The sequence below is a fragment of the Sciurus vulgaris genome, assembly GCF_902686455.1.
Source record: "Sciurus vulgaris genome assembly, chromosome: 6".
Lineage (NCBI taxonomy): Eukaryota > Metazoa > Chordata > Mammalia > Rodentia > Sciuridae > Sciurus > Sciurus vulgaris.
Window position 1 is genome coordinate 140,316,643 of NC_136466.1, and position 19,000 is coordinate 140,335,642.

The 19,000-nt window shown below is 37.1% G+C and overlaps 1 protein-coding gene across 14 annotated transcripts in view; it reads left to right on the forward strand.

Annotated features, from left to right (window-relative positions):
- Positions 1-19,000, forward strand: part of CPLANE1 (ciliogenesis and planar polarity effector complex subunit 1) — a 173,225-nt gene that overhangs the window by 73,594 nt on the left and 80,631 nt on the right. For all 14 annotated transcript variants that reach the window (XR_013764779.1, XR_013764780.1, XR_013764781.1 and 11 more), the window contains 2 exons: positions 13,186-13,237; positions 16,463-16,567. Coding sequence is in view for 11 of the 14 variants with exons in the window: in XM_079145730.1 (XP_079001856.1) it covers positions 13,186-13,237; positions 16,463-16,567 (157 nt within the window). In the remaining 3 variants the exon portion in view is untranslated. The remainder of the gene's footprint in view (positions 1-13,185; positions 13,238-16,462; positions 16,568-19,000) is intronic.

Below are 19,000 nucleotides of genomic sequence, written 5' to 3' on the forward strand. Positions count from 1 at the left end.
CAAGTACTGAAATAGAAGAAGTCATCAAAAGCCTACCAACAAAGAAAAGTCCGGGACCAGATGGGTTCTCAGCCGAGTTCTACAAAACCTTTAAAGAAGAGCTCATTCCAATACTTCTCAAAGTATTCCATAAAATAGAAGAGGAGGGAACCCTCCCAAACTCATTCTATGAAGCCAATATCACACTGATACGTAAACCAGACAGAGACTCATCAAGGAAAGAAAATTTCAGGCCAATATGCTTAATGAACATCGACGCAAAAATTCTCAACAAAATTTTAGCAAATCGCATACAAAAACATATTAAAAAGATAGTGCACCATGATCAAGTGGGCTTCATCCCAGGTATGCAAGGTTGGTTCAATATCCAGAAATAAATACACATAATTCACCATATTAATAGACTTAAAGTCAAGAATCACATGATTATTTCAATAGATGCAGAAAAAGCATTTGATAAAATACAGCACTCAAAACATGCTCAAAACACTAGAAAAAATAGGGATAGTGGGAACATTCCTTAACATTGTAAAGGCCATTTATGATAAGCCCATGGCTAATATCATTCTAAATGGTGAAAAACTGAAAGCATTCCCCCTAAAAACTGGAACAAGGCAGGGATGCCCTCTTTCACCACTTCTATTCAACATCGTTCTTGAGACTCTGGCCAGAGCAATTAGACAAACCAAAGAAATTAAAGGGATACGAATTGGAAAAGAAGAACTCAAACTATCCCTGTTCACTCATGACATGATTATATATTTAGAGGAACCTGGAAATTCCACCAGAAAACTCTTAGAACTCATAAGTGAATTCAGTAAAGTAGCAGGTTACAAGATCAATGCTCATAATTCCAACGCAATTTTATTCATAAGTGATGAATCTTCAGAAAGAGAAATTAGGAAAACTACCCCATTCCCAATAGCCTCGAAAAAAATAAAATACTTGGGAATCAATCTCACAAAAGAGGTGAAAGACCTCTACAATGAGAACTACAGAACACTAAAGAAAGAAATTAAAGAACACCTTAGAAGATGGAAAGATCTTCCATGTTCTTGGATAGGCAGAACTAATATTGTCAAAATGGCCATACTACCTAAAGTGCTATACAAATTCAATGCAATTCCAATTAAAATCCTAATGACGTACCTTAGAGAAATAGAGCAAGCAATTATGAAATTCATCTGGAAGAATAAGAAACCCAGAAGAGCTAAAGCAATCCTTAGCAGGAAGAGTGAAACAGGGGGTATTGCAATACCAGATCTTCAACTCTACTACAAAGCAATAGTAACAAAAACGGCATGGTATTGGTACCAAAATAGAAAGGTAGATCAATGGTACAGAATAGAGGACACGGACACAAACCCAAATAAATACAATTTTCTCATACTAGACAAAGGGGCCAAAAATATGCAATGGAGAAAAGATAGCCTCTTCAACAAATGGTGCTGGGAGAATTGGAAATCCATATGCAACAGAATGAAACTAAACCCATATCTCTCACCATGCACGAAACTCAACTCAAAATGGATTAAGGACCTCGGAATCAGACCAGAGACCCTGCAGATTATAGAAGAACAAGTAGGTCCAAATCTTCACCTTGTTGGTCTAGGATCAGACTTCCTTAACAGGACTCCCATAGCACAAGAAATAAAAGCTAGAATCAACCACTGGGATAGATTCAAACGAAAAAGCTTTCTCTCAGCAAAAGAAACTATCAGTAATGCGAAGAAAGAGCCTACAGAGTGGGAGAATATCTTTGCCAATCATACTTCAGATAGAGCCCTAATATCCAGAATCTATAAAGAACTCAAAAAACTCTACTCCAAGGATTCAAATAATCCAGTGGTCAAATGGGCTAAGGAAATGAATAGACACTTCACAGAAGAAGATCTACAAGCAATCAACAAACATATGGAAAAATATTCAACATCTCTAGTAATAAGAGAAATGCAAATCAAAACCACCCTAAGATTCCATCTCACCCCAATTAGAATGACGATTATCAAGAATACAAGCAACAACAGGTGTTGGCGAGGATGTGGGGAGAGAGGTACACTAATACATTGCTGGTGGGACTGCAAATTAGTGCAGGCTACTCTGGAAAGCAGTGTGGAGATTCCTTAGAAAACTCGGAATGGACCCTCCATTTGACCCAGCTATCCCACTCCTTGGCCTATACCCAAAGGACTTAAAATCCGCATACTACAGAGATACAGCCACATCAATGTTCATAGCTGCTCAATTCACAATAGCCAGACTGTGGAACCTACCTAGATGCCCTTCAATTGATGAGTGGAGAAAGAAACTGTGGTATATATATATATACAATGGAATATTACTCAGCCATAAAGAATGATAAAATTATGGCATTTGCAGGCAAATGGATGAAATTGGAGAGTATCATGCTAAGTGAGATAAGCCAATCTCAAAAAGCCAAAGGACAAATGATATCGCTAATAAGTGGAGGATGACACATAATGGGGGGGAGGGTAGGGTTAGTGTTAGGGTTAGAGTTAGGATTAGGGAGGGGGGCAAGTATGGAGGAAGGAAGTACTGTATAGAGGGTAAAGAGGGGTGGAAGGGGTGGGGGGAAGGGAAAAAATAACAGAATGAATCAAACAACATTACTCTATGTAAATTTATGATTACACAAATGGTATGCCTTTGCGCCATGTACAAACAGAGAAACAACATATATCCCATTTGTTTACAATAAAAAAAAAAAAAAGACATAGACTGGCAGATTGGATTAAAAAGAAAAATCCAACAATTTGCTGCCTGCAAGAGACTCATCTCATAGAAAGAGATACACATAGACTAAAGGTGAAAGGATGGGAAAAAACATACCATGAACACGGACACAGCATAAAAGCTGGAGTATCCATCCTCATTACAGATAATGTGGACTTTAAGCCAAAACTAGTCAGAAGGGATAAAGAAGGACATTACATACTGCTTAAGGGAAGCATAAATCAGCAACACATAACAATCATAAATATCTATGCCCCGAACATTGGCTCGTCCATGTACGTCAAACAAATCCTTCTCAATTCCAGAAATCAAATAGACCACAACACAATAATACTAGGCGATTTTAACACACCTCTCTCACCGCTGGATAGATCGTCCAAACAAAAATTGAATAAAGAAACCATAGATCTCAATAACACAATCAACAATTTAGACTTAACCGACTTATATATAATATACCATCCAACAAAGAACGAATACTCTTTCTTCTCAGCAGCACATGGATCCTTCTCTAAAATAGACCATGTTTTATGCCACAAAGCTACTGTTAGCAAATACAAGAAGATAGAGATACTACCTTGTACTCTATCAGATCATAATGGACTGAAATTAGAAATAAATGACAGAATAAAAAACAGAAACTTCTCCAATACATGGAGATTAAATAATACACTATTATATGATGAATGGATAACAGAAGACATCAGGAGGGAAATTAAAAAATTCTTAGAAGTAAACGAGAACAAAGACACATCAAAATCTCTGGGACACTATGAAAGCAGTACTTAGAGGAAGATTTATTTCATGTGGCGCATTCAACAAAAGAAGTAGAAATCAACAAATAAACGACTTAACACTACAGCTCAAAGCCCTAGAAAAAGAAGAGCAGAGCAACACCAAAAGTAGTAGAAGACAGGAAATAGTTAAAATCAGAGCTGAAATCAATGAAATTGAAACAAAAGAAACAATTGGAAAAATTAACAAAATAAATAGTTGGTTCTTTGAAAAAATGAACAAAATTGATAAACCCTTAGCCACACTAACAAAGAGAAAAAGGGAGAAAACTCAAATTACTAAAATTCGGAATGAACAAGGAAATATCAGAACAGACACGAGTGAAATACAAAACATAATTAGAAGCTATTTTGGAAATCTATACTCCAACAAAACAGAAAACCTCGAAGACATCAAGAAGTTTCTAGAGACATATGAATTACCTAAACTGAACGAGGAAGACATACACAACTTAAATAAGTCAATTTCAAGCAATGAAATATAAGAGGTCATCAAAAGCCTACCAACAAAGAAAAGTCCAGGACCAGATGGGTTCTCAGCCGAGTTCTACAAAACCTTTAAAGAAGAGCTCATTCCAATACTTCTCAAAGTATTCCATAAAATAGAAGAGGAGGGAACCCTCCCAAACTCATTCTATGAAGCCAGTATCACCCTGATACCTAAACCAGACAAAGGTACATCGAGGAAAGAAAATTTCAGACCAATATCCTTAATGAACATCGACGCAAAAATTCCCTCAACAAAATTTTAGCAAATCGCATACAAAAATATATTAAAAAGATAGTGCACCACAATCAAGTGGGTTTTATCCCAGGGATGCAAGGTTGGTTCAACATCCAGAAATCAATAAATGTCATTCACCATACCAACAGACTAAAAGTTAAGAATATGATTATTTCAATAGATGCAGAAAAAGCATTCGATAAAATACAGCATCCCTTTATACTCAAAACACTAGAAAAAATTGGGGTAGTGGGATCATTCCTTAACATTGTGAAGGCCATCTATGCTAAGCCCATGGCCAATATCATTCTAAATGGTGAAAAACTTAAAGCATTGCCCCTAAAAATTGGAACAAGTCAGGGATGCCCTCTTTCACCACTTCTATTCAACATCGTTCTTGAGACTCTAGCCAGAGCAATTAGACAAACCAAAGAAATTAAAGGGATGCGAATTGGAAAAGAGGAACTCAAACTATCCCTGTTCGCTGATGACATGATTATCTATTTAGAGGAACGTGGAAATTCCACCAGAAAGCTCTTAGAACTCATAAGTGAATTCAGTAAAGTAGGAGGTTACAAGATCAGTGCTCATAAATCCATTGCATTTCTATACGTAAGTGGTGAATCTTCAGAAAGAGAAATTAGGAAAACTACCCCATTCACAATAGCCTCGAAAAAAATAAAATACTTGGGAATCAATCTCACAAAAGTGGTGAAAGACCTCTACAATGAGAACTACAGAACACTAAAGAAAGAAATTAAAGAAAACCTTAGAAGATGGAAAGATCTCCCATGTTCATGGATAGGCAGAATTAATATTGTCAAAATGGCCATACTACCAAAAGTGCTATATAGATTCATTGCAGTTCCAATTATAATCCCAATGATGTACATTACAGAAATAGAGCAAGCAATTATGAAATTCATCTGGAAGAATAAGAAATCACGAATAGCTGAAGCAATCCTCAGTAGAAAGAGCGAAGCAGGTGGTATTGCAATACCAGATTTTCAACTCTATTACAAAGCAATAGTAACAAAAATGGCATGGTATTCGTACCAAAATAGACAGGTAGATCAGTGGTACAGAATAGAAGACACAGACACAAACCCAAATAAATACAATTTTCTCATACTAGACAAAGGGGCCAAAAATATGCAATGGAGAAAAGATAGCCTCTTCAACAAATGGTGCTGGGAAAACTGGAAAACCATATGCAACAGAATGAAATTAAACCCTTATCTCTCACCCTGCATAAAACTCAACTCACAATAGATCAAGGACCTCGGAATCAGACCAGAGACCCTGCATGTTATAGCAGAAAATGTAGGTCCAAACCTTCAACTTGTTGGCTTAGGAGCAGACTTCCTTAACAGGACTCCCATAGCCCAAGAAATAAAAGCAAGAATCAACAACTGGGATAGTTTGAAACTAAAAAGCTTTCTCTCAGCAAAGGAAACAATCAGTAATGTGAAGAGAGAGCCTACAGCGTGGGAGAATATCTTTGCCAATCATTCTTCAGATAGAGCGCTAATTTCCAGAATATATAAAGAACTCAAAAAACTCTACACCAAGAATACAAATAATCCAATCAACAAATGGGCTAAGGAAATGAACCGACACTTCACAGAAGAAGATCTACAAGCAATCAACAGATTTATGAAAAAACGTTCAACATCTTTAGTAGTAAGAGAAATGCAAATCAAAACTACCCTAAGATTTCATCTCACCCCAATTAGAATGGCGATTATCAAGAACATAAGCAACAATAGGTGTTGGCGAGGATGTGGGGAAAAAGGTACACTCATACATTGCTGGTGGGGTTGCAAAGTAGTGCAGCCACTCTGGAAAGCAGTATGGAGATTCCTCAGAAAGCTTGGAATGGAACCACCATTTGACCCAGCTATCCCACTCCTTGGCCTATATCCAATGGACTTAAAATCAGCATACTACAGAGATGCAGCCACATCAATGTTCATAGCTGCTCTATTCACTATAGCCAGATTGTGGAACCAACCCAGATGCCCTTCAGTTGATGAGTGGATAAAGAAACTGTGGCATATATATACAATGGAATATTACTCCGCCATGTGGAATGACAAAATTATGGCATTTGCAGGCAAATGGATGAAATTGGAGGGTATCATGCTAAGTGAGATAAGCCAATCTCAAAAAACTAAAGGACGAATGATCTCGCTGATAAGCGGATGAGGACATACGGGGGTGGGGGGTAGGAGGGGTTAGTTAGGGTGAGGGTTAGGTTTAGGGTTAGGGATAAGGAGGGTGGTAAGAATGAGGAAGGAAGGACTGTATAGAGGGAAAAGCGGGGTGGAAGGGGAGGGGGGAAGGGAAAAAATAACAAAATGAATCAAACTACATTGCCCTATGTACATTTATGATTTTTAATTAAAATTAAAAATTAAACATCATGAACAGAATCTACAAGAATTATGGGATATCATGAAAAGGCCAAATTTAAGAATTATTGGGATTGAGGAAGGCATAGAGTAACAAACCAAAGGAATGAATAATGTATTCCATGAAATAACATCAGAAAATTTCCCAAATCTGAAGAATGAAATGGAAAACCAAGTACAAGAGGCTTATAGGACTCCAAATATACAAAATTACAACAGACCCACACCAAGGCACATTATTATGAAAATACCTAACATACAAAATAAAGACAGAATTTTAAAAGCCGCGAGAGAAAAGAATCAAATTACATTCAGGGGAAAACCAATAAGAATATCAGCAGACTTTTCAATCCAGACCCTAAAAGCTAGAAGGGCCTGGAACAACATTTACCAAGCCCTGAAAGAAAATGGATGCCAACAAAGAATTTTATACCCACCAAAACTTACTTTCAGATTTGATGATGAAATAAGAGCCTTCCATGATAAACAAAAGCTAAAGGAATTTACTAAAAGAAAGCCAGCAGTGCAGAACATTCTCAGCAAAATATTCCATGAGGAAGAGATGAAAAACAACGATGCAAATCGGCAACGGGAGGAACTAGCCTAAAGGAATAGCCAAATAAAGGGGAAACCAAATCACGTCAAAAAACATAAAAATGAAGCAAATGACTGGGAATACAAATCATATCTCAATAATAACCCTGAATGTTAATGGCCTGAACTAATCAATCAAAAGACATAGACTGGCAGATTGGATTAAAAAGAAAAATCCAACAATTTGCTGCCTGCAAGAGACTCATCTCATAGAAAGAGATACCCATAGACTAAAGGTGAAAGGATGGGAAAAAACATACCATGCACACAGACACAGCAAAAAAGCTGGAGTATCCATCCTCATTTCAGATAATGTGGACTTTAAGCCAAAACTAGTCAGAAGGGATAAAGAAGGACATTACATACTGCTTAAGGGAAGCATAAATCAGCAAGACATAACAATCATAAATATCTATGCCCCGACCACTGGCTCATCCATGTGCGTCAAACAAATCCTTCTCAATTCCAGAAATCAAATAGACCACAACACAATAATACTAGGCGATTTTAACACACCTCTCTCACCGCTGGATAGATCGTCCAAACAAAAATTGAATAAAGAAACCATAGATCTCAATAACACAATCAACAATTTAGACATAACCGACTTATATAGAATATACCATCCAACAAAGAACGAATACACTTTCTTCTCAGCAGCACATGGATCCTTCTCTAAAATAGACCATGTTTTATGCCACAAAGCTACTGTTAGCAAATACAAGAAGATAGAGATACTACCTTGTACTCTATCAGATCATAATGGACTGAAATTAGAAATAAATGACAGTATAAAAAACAGAAACTTCTCCAATACATGGAGATTAAATAATACACTATTATATGATGAATGGATAACAGAAGACATCAGGAGGGAAATTAAAAAATTCTTAGAAGTAAATGAGAACAAAGACACATCAAAATCTCTGGGACACTATGAAAGCAGTACTTAGAGGAAGATTTATTTCATGTGGCGCATTCAACAAAAGAAGTAGAAATCAACAAATAAACGACTTAACACTACAGCTCAAAGCCCTAGAAAAAGAAGAGCAGAGCAACACCAAAAGTAGTAGAAGACAGGAAATAGTTAAAATCAGAGCTGAAATCAATGAAATTGAAACAAAGGAAACAATTGGAAAAATTAACAAAATAAATAGTTGGTTCTTTGAAAAAATGAACAAAATTGATAAACCCTTAGCCACACTAACAAAGAGAAAAAGGGAGAAAACTCAAATTACTAAAATTCGGAATGAACAAGGAAATATCAGAACAGACACGAGTGAAATACAAAACATAATTAGAAGCTATTTTGGAAATCTATACTCCAACAAAACAGAAAACCTCAAAGACATCAAGAAGTTTCTAGAGACATATGAATTACCTAAACTGAACGAGGAAGACATACACAACTTAAATAAGTCAATTTCAAGCAATGAAATATAAGAGGTCATCAAAAGCCTACCAACAAAGAAAAGTCCAGGACCAGATGGGTTCTCAGCCGAGTTCTACAAAACTTTAAGAAGAGCTCATTCCAATAGTCCTCAAAGTATTCCATAAAATAAAAGAGGAGGGAACCCTCCCAAACTCATTCTGTGAAACCAATATCACTCTGATACCTAAACTAGACAGAGATACATCGAGGAAAGAAAATTTCAGACCAATATCCTTAATGAACATCGACGCAAAAATTCTCAACAAAATTTTAGCAAATCGCATACAAAAATATATTAAAAAGATAGTGCACCACAATCAAGTGGGTTTTATCCCAGGGATGCAAGGTTGGTTCAACATCCGGAAATCAATAAATGTCATTCACCATATCAACAGACTAGAAGTTAAGAATCACATGATTATTTCAATAGATGCAGAAAAAGCATTCGATAAAATACAGCATCCCTTCATGCTCAAAGCACTAGAAAAAATTGGGGTAGTGGGAACATTCCTTAACATTGTAAAGGCCATCTATGCTAAGCCCATGGCCAATATCATTCTAAATGGTGAAAAACTGAAAGCATTGCCCCTAAAAACTGGAAGAAGACCGGGATGCCCTCTTTCACCACTTCTATTCAACATCGTTCTTGAGACTCTAGCCAGAGCAATTAGACAAACCAAAGAAATTAAAGGGATACGAATTGGAAAAGAGGAACTCAAACTATCCCTGTTCGCTGATGACATGATTATCTATTTAGAGGAACGTGGAAATTCCACCAGAAAGCTCTTAGAACTCATAAGTGAATTCAGTAAAGTAGTAGGTTACAAGATCAGTGCTCATAAATCCATTGCATTTTTATACATAAGTGATGAATCTTCAGAAAGAGAAATTAGGAAAACTACCCCATTCACAATAGCATCGAAAAAAATAAAATACTTGGGAATCAATCTCACAAAAGAGGTGAAAGACCTCTACAATGAGAACTACAGAACACTAAAGAAAGAAATTAAAGAAAACCTTAGAAGATGGAAAGATCTCCCATGTTCATGGATAGGCAGAATTAATATTGTCAAAATGGCCATTCTACCAAAAGTGCTATACAGATTCAGTGCAATTCCAATTAAAATCCCAATGATGTACATTACAGAAATAGAGCAAGCAATTATGAAATTCATCTGGAAGAATAAGAAACCCAGAATAGCTAAAGCAATCCTCAGTAGAAAGAGCGAAGCAGGGGGTGTCGCAATACCAGATCTTCAATTCTATTACAAAGCAATAGTAACAAAAACAGCATGGTATTGGTATCAAAATAGAAAGGTAGATCAATGGTACAGAATAGAGGACACGGACACAAACCCAAATAAATACAATTTTCTCATACTAGACAAAGGGGCCAAAAATATGCAATGGAGAAAAGATAGCCTTTTCAACAAATGGTGCTGGGAAAACTGGAAATCCATATGCAACAGAATGAAACTAAATCCCTATCTCTCACCCTGCACAAAACTGAACTCAAAATGGATCAAGGACTTCGGAATCAGACCAGAGACCCTGCGTCTTATAGAAGAAAAAATAGGCCCAAACCTTCAACTTGTTGGCTTAGGATCAGACTTCCTTAGCAGGACTCCCATAGCCCAAGAAATAAAAGCAAGAGTCAACAACTGGGATAGATTCAAACTAAAAAGCTTTCTCTCAGCAAAGGAAACAATCAGTAATGTGAAGAGAGAGCCTACAGAGTGGGAGAATATCTTTGCCAATCATTCTTCAGATAGAGCGCTAATTTCCAGAATCTATAAAGAGCTCAAAAAAACTCTACACCAAGAATGCAAATAATACAATCAACAAATGGGCTAAGGAAATGAACAGACACTTCACAGAAGAATATGTTCAAGCAATCAACAGACATATTAAAAAATGTTCAACATCTCTAGTAATAAGAGAAATGCAAATAAAAACTACCCTAAGATTTCATCTCACCCCAATTAGAATGGCGATTATGAAGAATACAAGCAACAATAGGTGCTGGAGAGGATGTGGGGAAAAAGGTACACTCATACATTACTGGTGGGGTTGCAAATTAGTGCAGCCACTCTGGAAAGCAGTTTCGAGATTTCTCAGAAAGCTTGTAATGGAATCACCATTTGACCCAGCTATCCCACTCCTTGTCCTATACCCAAAGGACTTAAAATCAGCATACTACAGAGATACAGCCACATCAATGTTTATAGCTGCTCAGTTCACTATAGCCAAATTGTGGAACCAACCTGGATGCCCTTCAGTTGATGTATGGATAAAGAAACTGTGGCATATATATACAATGGAATATTACTCTGCCATAAAGAATGATAAAATTATGGCATTTGTAGGCAAATGGATGTAATTGGAGGATATCATGCTAAGTGAGTAAGCCAATCTCAAAAAACTAAAGGACGAATGATCTCGCTGATAAGCGGATGAGGACATATAAAGGGGGGTAGGAGGGGTTAGCATTAGGGTTAGGGTTAGGTTTGGGGTTAGGGATAAGGATGGTGGTAAGAATGGAGGAAGGAAGGACTGTATAGAGGGAAAAGAGGGGTCGGAGGGGTGGGGGGAAGGGAAAAAGTAACAGAATGAATCAAGATTGCCCTATGTAAATTTATGATTTTTAGTTAAAATAAATAAATATTTAAAAAAATAATGAGGATTGAACCTGGGACACATCCCCAACCCTTTTTTGTATCTTACAGATAGGGTTTCACCAAGTTTCTTAGGGCCTCACTAATAAGACTGGCTTTGAACTCTTTTTTTTTTTTTTTTTTTTTTTTTTTTTGGGTGCCTGTAATCAAACTCAGGGCCTTGTGCTTACAAGGCAAGCACTCTACCAACTGAGCTGTCTCCCCAGGCCCTGGCTTTGAACTCTTGATCCTCCTGCCTCAGCCTCCCAAGCCTCTGGGATTACAGGCATGCACCACCATGCCTGGCCTTTGTGACTTTTTTATGCTTGAAATCATTCTTCGTTTTTACCTCTGTTATCTTAATGCACATGGCTTGTGATTTAGGCTCCTTCTATTACAGTTTTACCACTCTGAGATGCCTCTAATATTTCCCAAACATGGATTTGTTCTGTAACCTGTAAGTTTGGTCTTTTTAAACATTCTTTCAGAATTTGGTGACTGTTTAGCTACTTGGGTAACAACAGTTTAAATAAACAGAGGCTCATTCACATGGATTTTTAACAGGTTTGATTTTTCAGTAAGTTCTTGTTTTAGTCAGCTATGTTCTTGCTGTGAGTAAAGAATCCAACCAGCACAATTGTAGAGGAGGAAAAGTTTGAGGGCTCATAGTTTCATAGGTCTTAGTCCATAGAAGGCTGGCTCCATTGGGGCTCAAGGTGAGGCAGAATATCATGGCAGAAGAGTGTGGCAAAGGAAATCACCTCACATGTTGATCAGGAAGAAGAGAAAGAGAGACTCCACTCTCTGGAGACAAAGTATATACTCCATAGCCCCACCCCCAATGAACCACGTGTTCCAGCCACACCCCACTTGCCTTTATTTACCCATTAATTAATCCTGATGGGATTAATTAACTGATTAAGTTAAGGCTATAATCCAGTCATTGCTCCTCCAAACCTTCTTACATTGTCTCCCATGTTAGCTTTTGAGGGACATCCCATCTAAACCATAATAGTCCTTAAGAGCATGTCTAGAGGCACTTAGTGAAAATGTTTGTTGTGTCCATTGAAGATTTTGACAGGATTGGGATCTTATTAGAGTACTGAAACTACTCTGCAGTGGATAATTGCATATACTGTGTTAGTCATCTGTGCCTTGCTATGACCAAAATACCTGACGATAACAATTTAGAGAAGGAAAAGTTTATTTTGGCTCATGATTTCAGTCCATGGTTGGCTAACTGTTGCTCCGGGCATGAGGTTTAATGGAGCATCATGGTGGAAGGGTGTAGTGGAGGAGAGCTGGTTAGCTCATGGCAACCAGAAAGCAGGTAGGAGGCAGAGACAAGATAGAGTCCCCAGGGGCATACCCCCAGTGACCTACTTCCTCCAGCCATATCCCATCTGCCTACCGATTACCATCCAGAAGTTCATTCAAATTATGAATTCATCAGATGGATTAATCCACTGATGAGGTTACATCCCTCAAGATCCAATCATTTTACCTCTGAACATTGCTGTTTTGTGTAACACATGATCTTTGGGAGATATTTCAAACCCAAACCACAGCAGTAACTTAGTAACTTTGTGTTAAATTGGTAATTCTCTTTTTAAATTTCTTGGCTTGTGAATTTCATGAACTCATTTGTAGAGTTAACTTTGACAGAGTAAATAACTTGATAGAATAAGTAATTATGCTTAGAATGATAAAAATTGAACCCTGTACTTAAGAATTCAACATTCTTCATAGTTATTGAATTTTTTTTTCCAAAATAAATGTCTTTGAGTTAATCATAAATTGATACTTGGAATTCATTTAGGAACATGAAGAACATATTTCTCAACCGTTGGAGGATTTCAGCATTCCTTTTGGTATGTATATGCATGATTAATGTAATGTTTAAATTTAGAGTTAAAATTAGCTTTGTAGGAATAGCTATAACATAAAAAATGAGAATAAATTCTTTTCATGTTATCTTTGACAAGATGCAGTGTGTGTATGTTGATATCCAGTAGAGCGATGGGTGACCAGCTGTGCCCCACGGGCCAGATCTAGACTATGCTTGTTCTTATAATCAGGTTTTATTGAGCATAGCCATGCCCATTAGTTTATGCCTTGTCTGTAATTAACTTGCACGCTGCAGCAGGGGTAGCATAGATGCAGCAGAGAGCATATAGCCCACAAAGCCTAAAATATTTACTGTTTGGCCCTATACAGATTGCCAACCCCTGCTGTAGGGTAATGTGATCAATTAGAATCTCAAAAACGATATAAAAAGTCTAAATGGAAGTTATGGAAGATTATGCCTAAGATTTAATTCAGCATAGAAATATGAATACATTAAAAATAGAGAAATCATTTTAAAAAAAAGAACTTACCTATAAATAGTAAATTATTTTCTTTCTTGAACTGGTCAGTTTATTTCTTGCCCCTTAAGTACTGTATTCCCTATGTCTTTCATCTCAGTAATTCATTTGTTCACTCGTGTGCTCATAAGGCCATTCATTTTAATGACTTGAGCTCCTAAATTTCTCTGACGATACTCAAATAATACACAGTCTCTCATCTTTCTTTACTACTTTCCCCTTATTAACATGTGCAAAGTTTAAATTGACATCTTCCTGATAGTGATATCACTATCCCGAGTCTTCTCCTTGCATCAGGCCTCCTTTTAGCCACCTCCTAACTGACCTGCTCAGCTTGTCTTTCGCTTCCTAACCCTCTGCAATTTTTTTTGCACTGTTATAAACTATTTTTCCCACTTTTATTTATTTATTTTTTTAAATACAGGGTTAAACACAAAACGTAGCACATGATCGGCAGATGCTCTGCCACTGAGCTCCATCCCCAGCTCTTTTTATTTTTATAAGTTACTGAGGCTGGCCTTGATTTTTTTTTTTTTTTTTGCGGTGCTGGGGAATTGAACCCAGGGCCTTGTGCTTGCTGAGGCAAGCACTCTATCAACTGAGCTATATCCCCAGCCCTAGGCCTTGAATTTTTTGATCTTTTTCCTGCTTCTGCTTCCTGAGTTGCTGGGATTACAGGTTTGTGCCACCATACCTAGTGACATTTCACTTTTAACATATTTTTTTACTTTGTAAAGATAATACATATTAAAAATTTAGAAAGGACAAATAGGGAATAAGAAAAATATTAAAATTTCCCATCATCTTTCTATCTAGAAATAACAGTGGTAATTCTTTTTGACTTTGTTTTATGAACATCCCTACACATTATCTGTCTGCAAATACTTCTGTATTTGTAACTAACTTGTATATTTACATACTAGCGTTAAAGGTAGATATTTTCCCCATGTCCCTAGATGTTCTTGTACAAAGTTATTTTTTTTTTTTTATTTTTGGTACCAGGGATTGAACTACTCAGGGGTACTTAAGCACTGAGCAACATTCTCATCCCTTTTTATTTAGACAGGGTCTCACTGAATTGCTTAGGGCCTCACTAAGTTGTTGAGGCTGTCTTTGAACTGGAATCTTTTTGCCTCAGCCTTCTGAGCCACTGGGATTACAGGAGTGTGCCACTGTGCACTGGCTACATTGTTATTTTTAATGACTGCATAGCACTCCAGTGGATGTGTGTTTTATCATTCCAAACAATTCTCTGACCCAACCAAGTGTGCTACAATTCAATTCTCTGCTGACACTGACTATTGGAGTTAGCACTGATCCTACAGGTGAGGAGCTTAGTTCCACAAGAGTGCTTCATTTGTAAACAAGATCCCCAGGACATGTGCATTGTTGCCAGCCTCTTTATAAATTCACAGGTTCCTTTGACAGCTCCCTTTCTGTTCCTGCCTTCAATAATTCACTAGAACAATTCACAGAATTTGGGAAAGCACTTTACTTAAGATTATGAGGCCATTTATAAAGGCTACAATTAGAAATTGCCAAATGTAATGTTTAGGGCAGCGAGGAAGACAGCACAGTTCCCATGCCCTCTTTACGCAGGCCGCTTTCCTAGCACATCCATGGGTCTACCACACCCCCAGGAAGCCCCCTTAGTTGTTTGCTTCAGAATTTTTATTAGTTTCAGTACATAGGCATGACTGATCACAAACCTGACCACTGGGATTGAACTCATTCTCTACCCTGCCCTCCCCCAAAGGTAAGGGTAGGATAGGTGGATAGGGGGCTGATAGTTTTAACCCTGTAATCATTCGGTTGTTTCCTGTGGTAACCAACCCCATCCTGAAGTCACCTCATTAGCATAAATTCAAGTTTGATCAGAAGGGCTCATTATGAATAACAAAAGACACTCTTCATATATACATACACACACATATATATACATATACCTTTCTATCTACAGATATAGATACACATAGGATATAAAAATGACTGTGCCTAGAACTAGGGACAACGACAAAATTTATGTTTTTTATTATTCCATAGTGTGCCAGTCTCCCTGTGTCATCTCCCAGAAAAATCTAAATCTAAATCCAAACTGCTGTTATATGCTTCAAACTTTGATTTCACTGAGCTTTCCTGCCTGGGTGGAAATAACCTAAGTCACATGTGAAATCTGAATTTATTACCTCCTCCCACCCCAGCAGGTTTCTTCGATCTCTGTTCTGTATCTTGATTGTGTGGATGCTAGCCTAACCAAAAAACATATTTTTCTGAATTCTGCCTTTCCCCTTCTCCTCTCATCCAGTCAGTAACCAGTTTCGGCCTATTTTATCTCCCTCGTAATTCTTAAATTCATTTTTTTGTTTGTTTACACTGCTGCAGCAACCTCATCTAATTGAAGTAAAGCATCTGATTGCTTTACTTCAATTTTACCTACGCAAATCTTTTTTCTACATACTTGTTGAGGCCTTATCACTTCTCTGGGTAACCTTCAGCTAGATCCTCATTAGTGAGAAGAATCTCTAGGTTTTTGGGCTGAACATACAGATTTCCTCAGTTTTGGTTTTGATTCCTCTGTCTTTGAGATTTAGCTCCTGCCACCTCATGCAGAAAGTCCACTTGGGTAACTTCTAATCCCTTCTTTTACCTTCTTTGACTCACTGGGCCTCTGGGCTCCCCGTGACATGTGGGCTGCTCAATGATTACTTCCAATGTTTTGCTCCTTTTAAGAAATGCTGAAAGATGATGTTAATACTTCAGCTGGATTGCACTTCATGGCCTCTGTACAAAAGAAAGCTATAGGAACTCAGGATGTAAGCACAAACACAGACCCAGGTAAAGTGCTATTTTTCTTTTTTTAAAAAACTCATATGTTTTAATGTATTTAAGATAATCTATATGTTTTCTTTAAGGCAGTGATTTAAAGTTATGGAATTTAAAGTTATGTGATATTAGTTGCTTAGCCAAGTTCTTCTCCCCAACCAGGGGAAATTAGAGATTGAATTTATAATAATTTTAGTAAAACATAATAGAGATTTTCTTCAAAACTGATAGAGACTACATCCCAAGTTAGTTAGAAATAATGTTTTGAATTGGATTCTCAGTGCCCTGAGTTTCGTTCACTTAAATTTCTTTCCTAAGGTTGAGAGGCCTGGGGATAGGGTGAATAAAGTTGAGCTTGGTAAAAAATGAGATTGGGGCTAGTTTGGGAGGGTCTTGTAACTCTGTCCAAGAGTGGAGGAAGTGAATGTTCAAGGATCTACTGTTAATTGCTTGTAAAACTTCTTCATTGATATTACTAATCATTAGGAACAGTATCTTGAATAGTACTCTGCCCATATGTCACAGTAATTCATTTTTTATGACATTCAGTGAACAGTTTCTTCTGTGTGCAGAATATTTTAAGTACTTTTCAAACACATTCTAATTTTGTCTTTTAATAAAATATTTGCTTACATCATTTTAAAATAATGATTATTATAGAATATTTGGATAATAACTATGATAGAGATGAAAATTAATTATACAATTTAGCAATAATGTTTTGGTATGGTTTTGTCTTTTATTCTTTTGTCATTTTCTGTAACTAGATACAATACTTACATAGCAAGTGTCCCCATTTTTTGAACTCCCCTTGTCCATGTATTCCAGTCTTCCCTAGCTTTTCCCTAAGAGTTTAATTCTCAGGAATCCCAATATTGTTATAGTTGTTTTCCAGATATCTTGAAACTCTCTTAGAGTGGTTTTGTTTGTTTGTTTGTTTGTTTGTTTTTTGTATTGGGGATTGAACCCAGGGGCATTTTACCATACCTCCAGTAGTTTTTATTTTTTATTTTGAGACAGGGTTTTACTAAGTTGCCCAGGCTGGCCTTGAATTTGTGATCCTCCTGCCTCAGCCTGTGAAGTCCTTGGGATTCAAGTGTGCACAACCTAGCCTAATTAGAGTATATTTTTAACATATTACTTCATTGTACTGTATTTGCATTACAGTAATGTTGCATGTAGTCCTTGCAGCAGTGTTGAAGGTAATTCATATCTATGCTCTACACTGCAGAGCACATACTACTAATGAATTAAGGAATGTTAATTAAGTGATATTTAAAATGCCTTATATTAGCTGGATACCATGGTGTACACCTGTAATCCCAGCTACCCAGGAGACTGAGGCAAGAGGATTGCAAGTTCTAGGCCAGCCTTAGCAACTTATGGAGACCCTATCTCGAAAAGGATAAAGGATATACTTCAGTGGTAAAGAGCCCCTGGGTTTAATCCCCAGTCTGGGGGCTATGGGAAGAAAAATGAAAGCTACAATGTTTTTCCTCATTTGAAATAAATCTTCTGGTATCCGAAAATTCAGTCCAGCATATTTTCAGGAGTAGATTAAATTTGGATAACAAGGTGTAGCGGGTGTATTTTATATCCTTTTTATTTGTTTATTTATTTGGTACCAGGGATTGAACCCAGGGGCACTTAACCACTGAGCCAGATCCCCAGCCCTTCTACCCCCTCCCCCAGTTCTTTTTATATTTCATTTAGGGATGGTGTCTTGCTAAGTTGCTTAGGGTTTCGCTAAATTGCTGAGGCTGGTCTTGATTTTGAGCTCTTCTTGCCTCAGCCTCCTGAGCTGTGGGATTACAGGTGTGCACCACCATACCTGGCTCACTTTGTATCCTTTTTGTTTTACTTTGATTTCAACTTACGCCAGACTTTTCCCTGTATCATCAAAAAAGTACTTTGTAAGTGTATTCCTTTTTCTAGCTGTGCCATAAAATATTTAACCAATTTCCTATTATTGGAGCTACTAGGCAGTTTTTAGTTTTTTCTGCTCTACAAATAATGCTTCAGTGAGTATCTTCCTGCATAAGAGCCCCTCCACCCCTTTTTTGTCATTAATATGATTTATACAGCCTTGACTTTCCTGATCTGATAGGTCACAAAAAGTCATTATTTTGTGTTTATTTCTGATTGAGGTTGGGTTGATCATGTGTACGTTGTTTTTGAGTCCGATCATGGTGGTGAACACCTATAATCCCAGAGAATCACAAGTGTGAGGTTAGCTTCAACAAATTATTAAAGCCTTCAACAACTTAGACCCTGTCTTAAATAAAAAAATATAAAAGGAGTAGGGATGTAGCTTAGTGATAAAGTACCTTTGGGTTCAAAAAGATGTTTTTGAGATTAATAATGAGTTTGGTTTGCCTTTGAGAAACATTCTTTAAATGTTCTTATCTAAGTATGTCTTTGAGAAAACCTTGAAGATACTTTGCC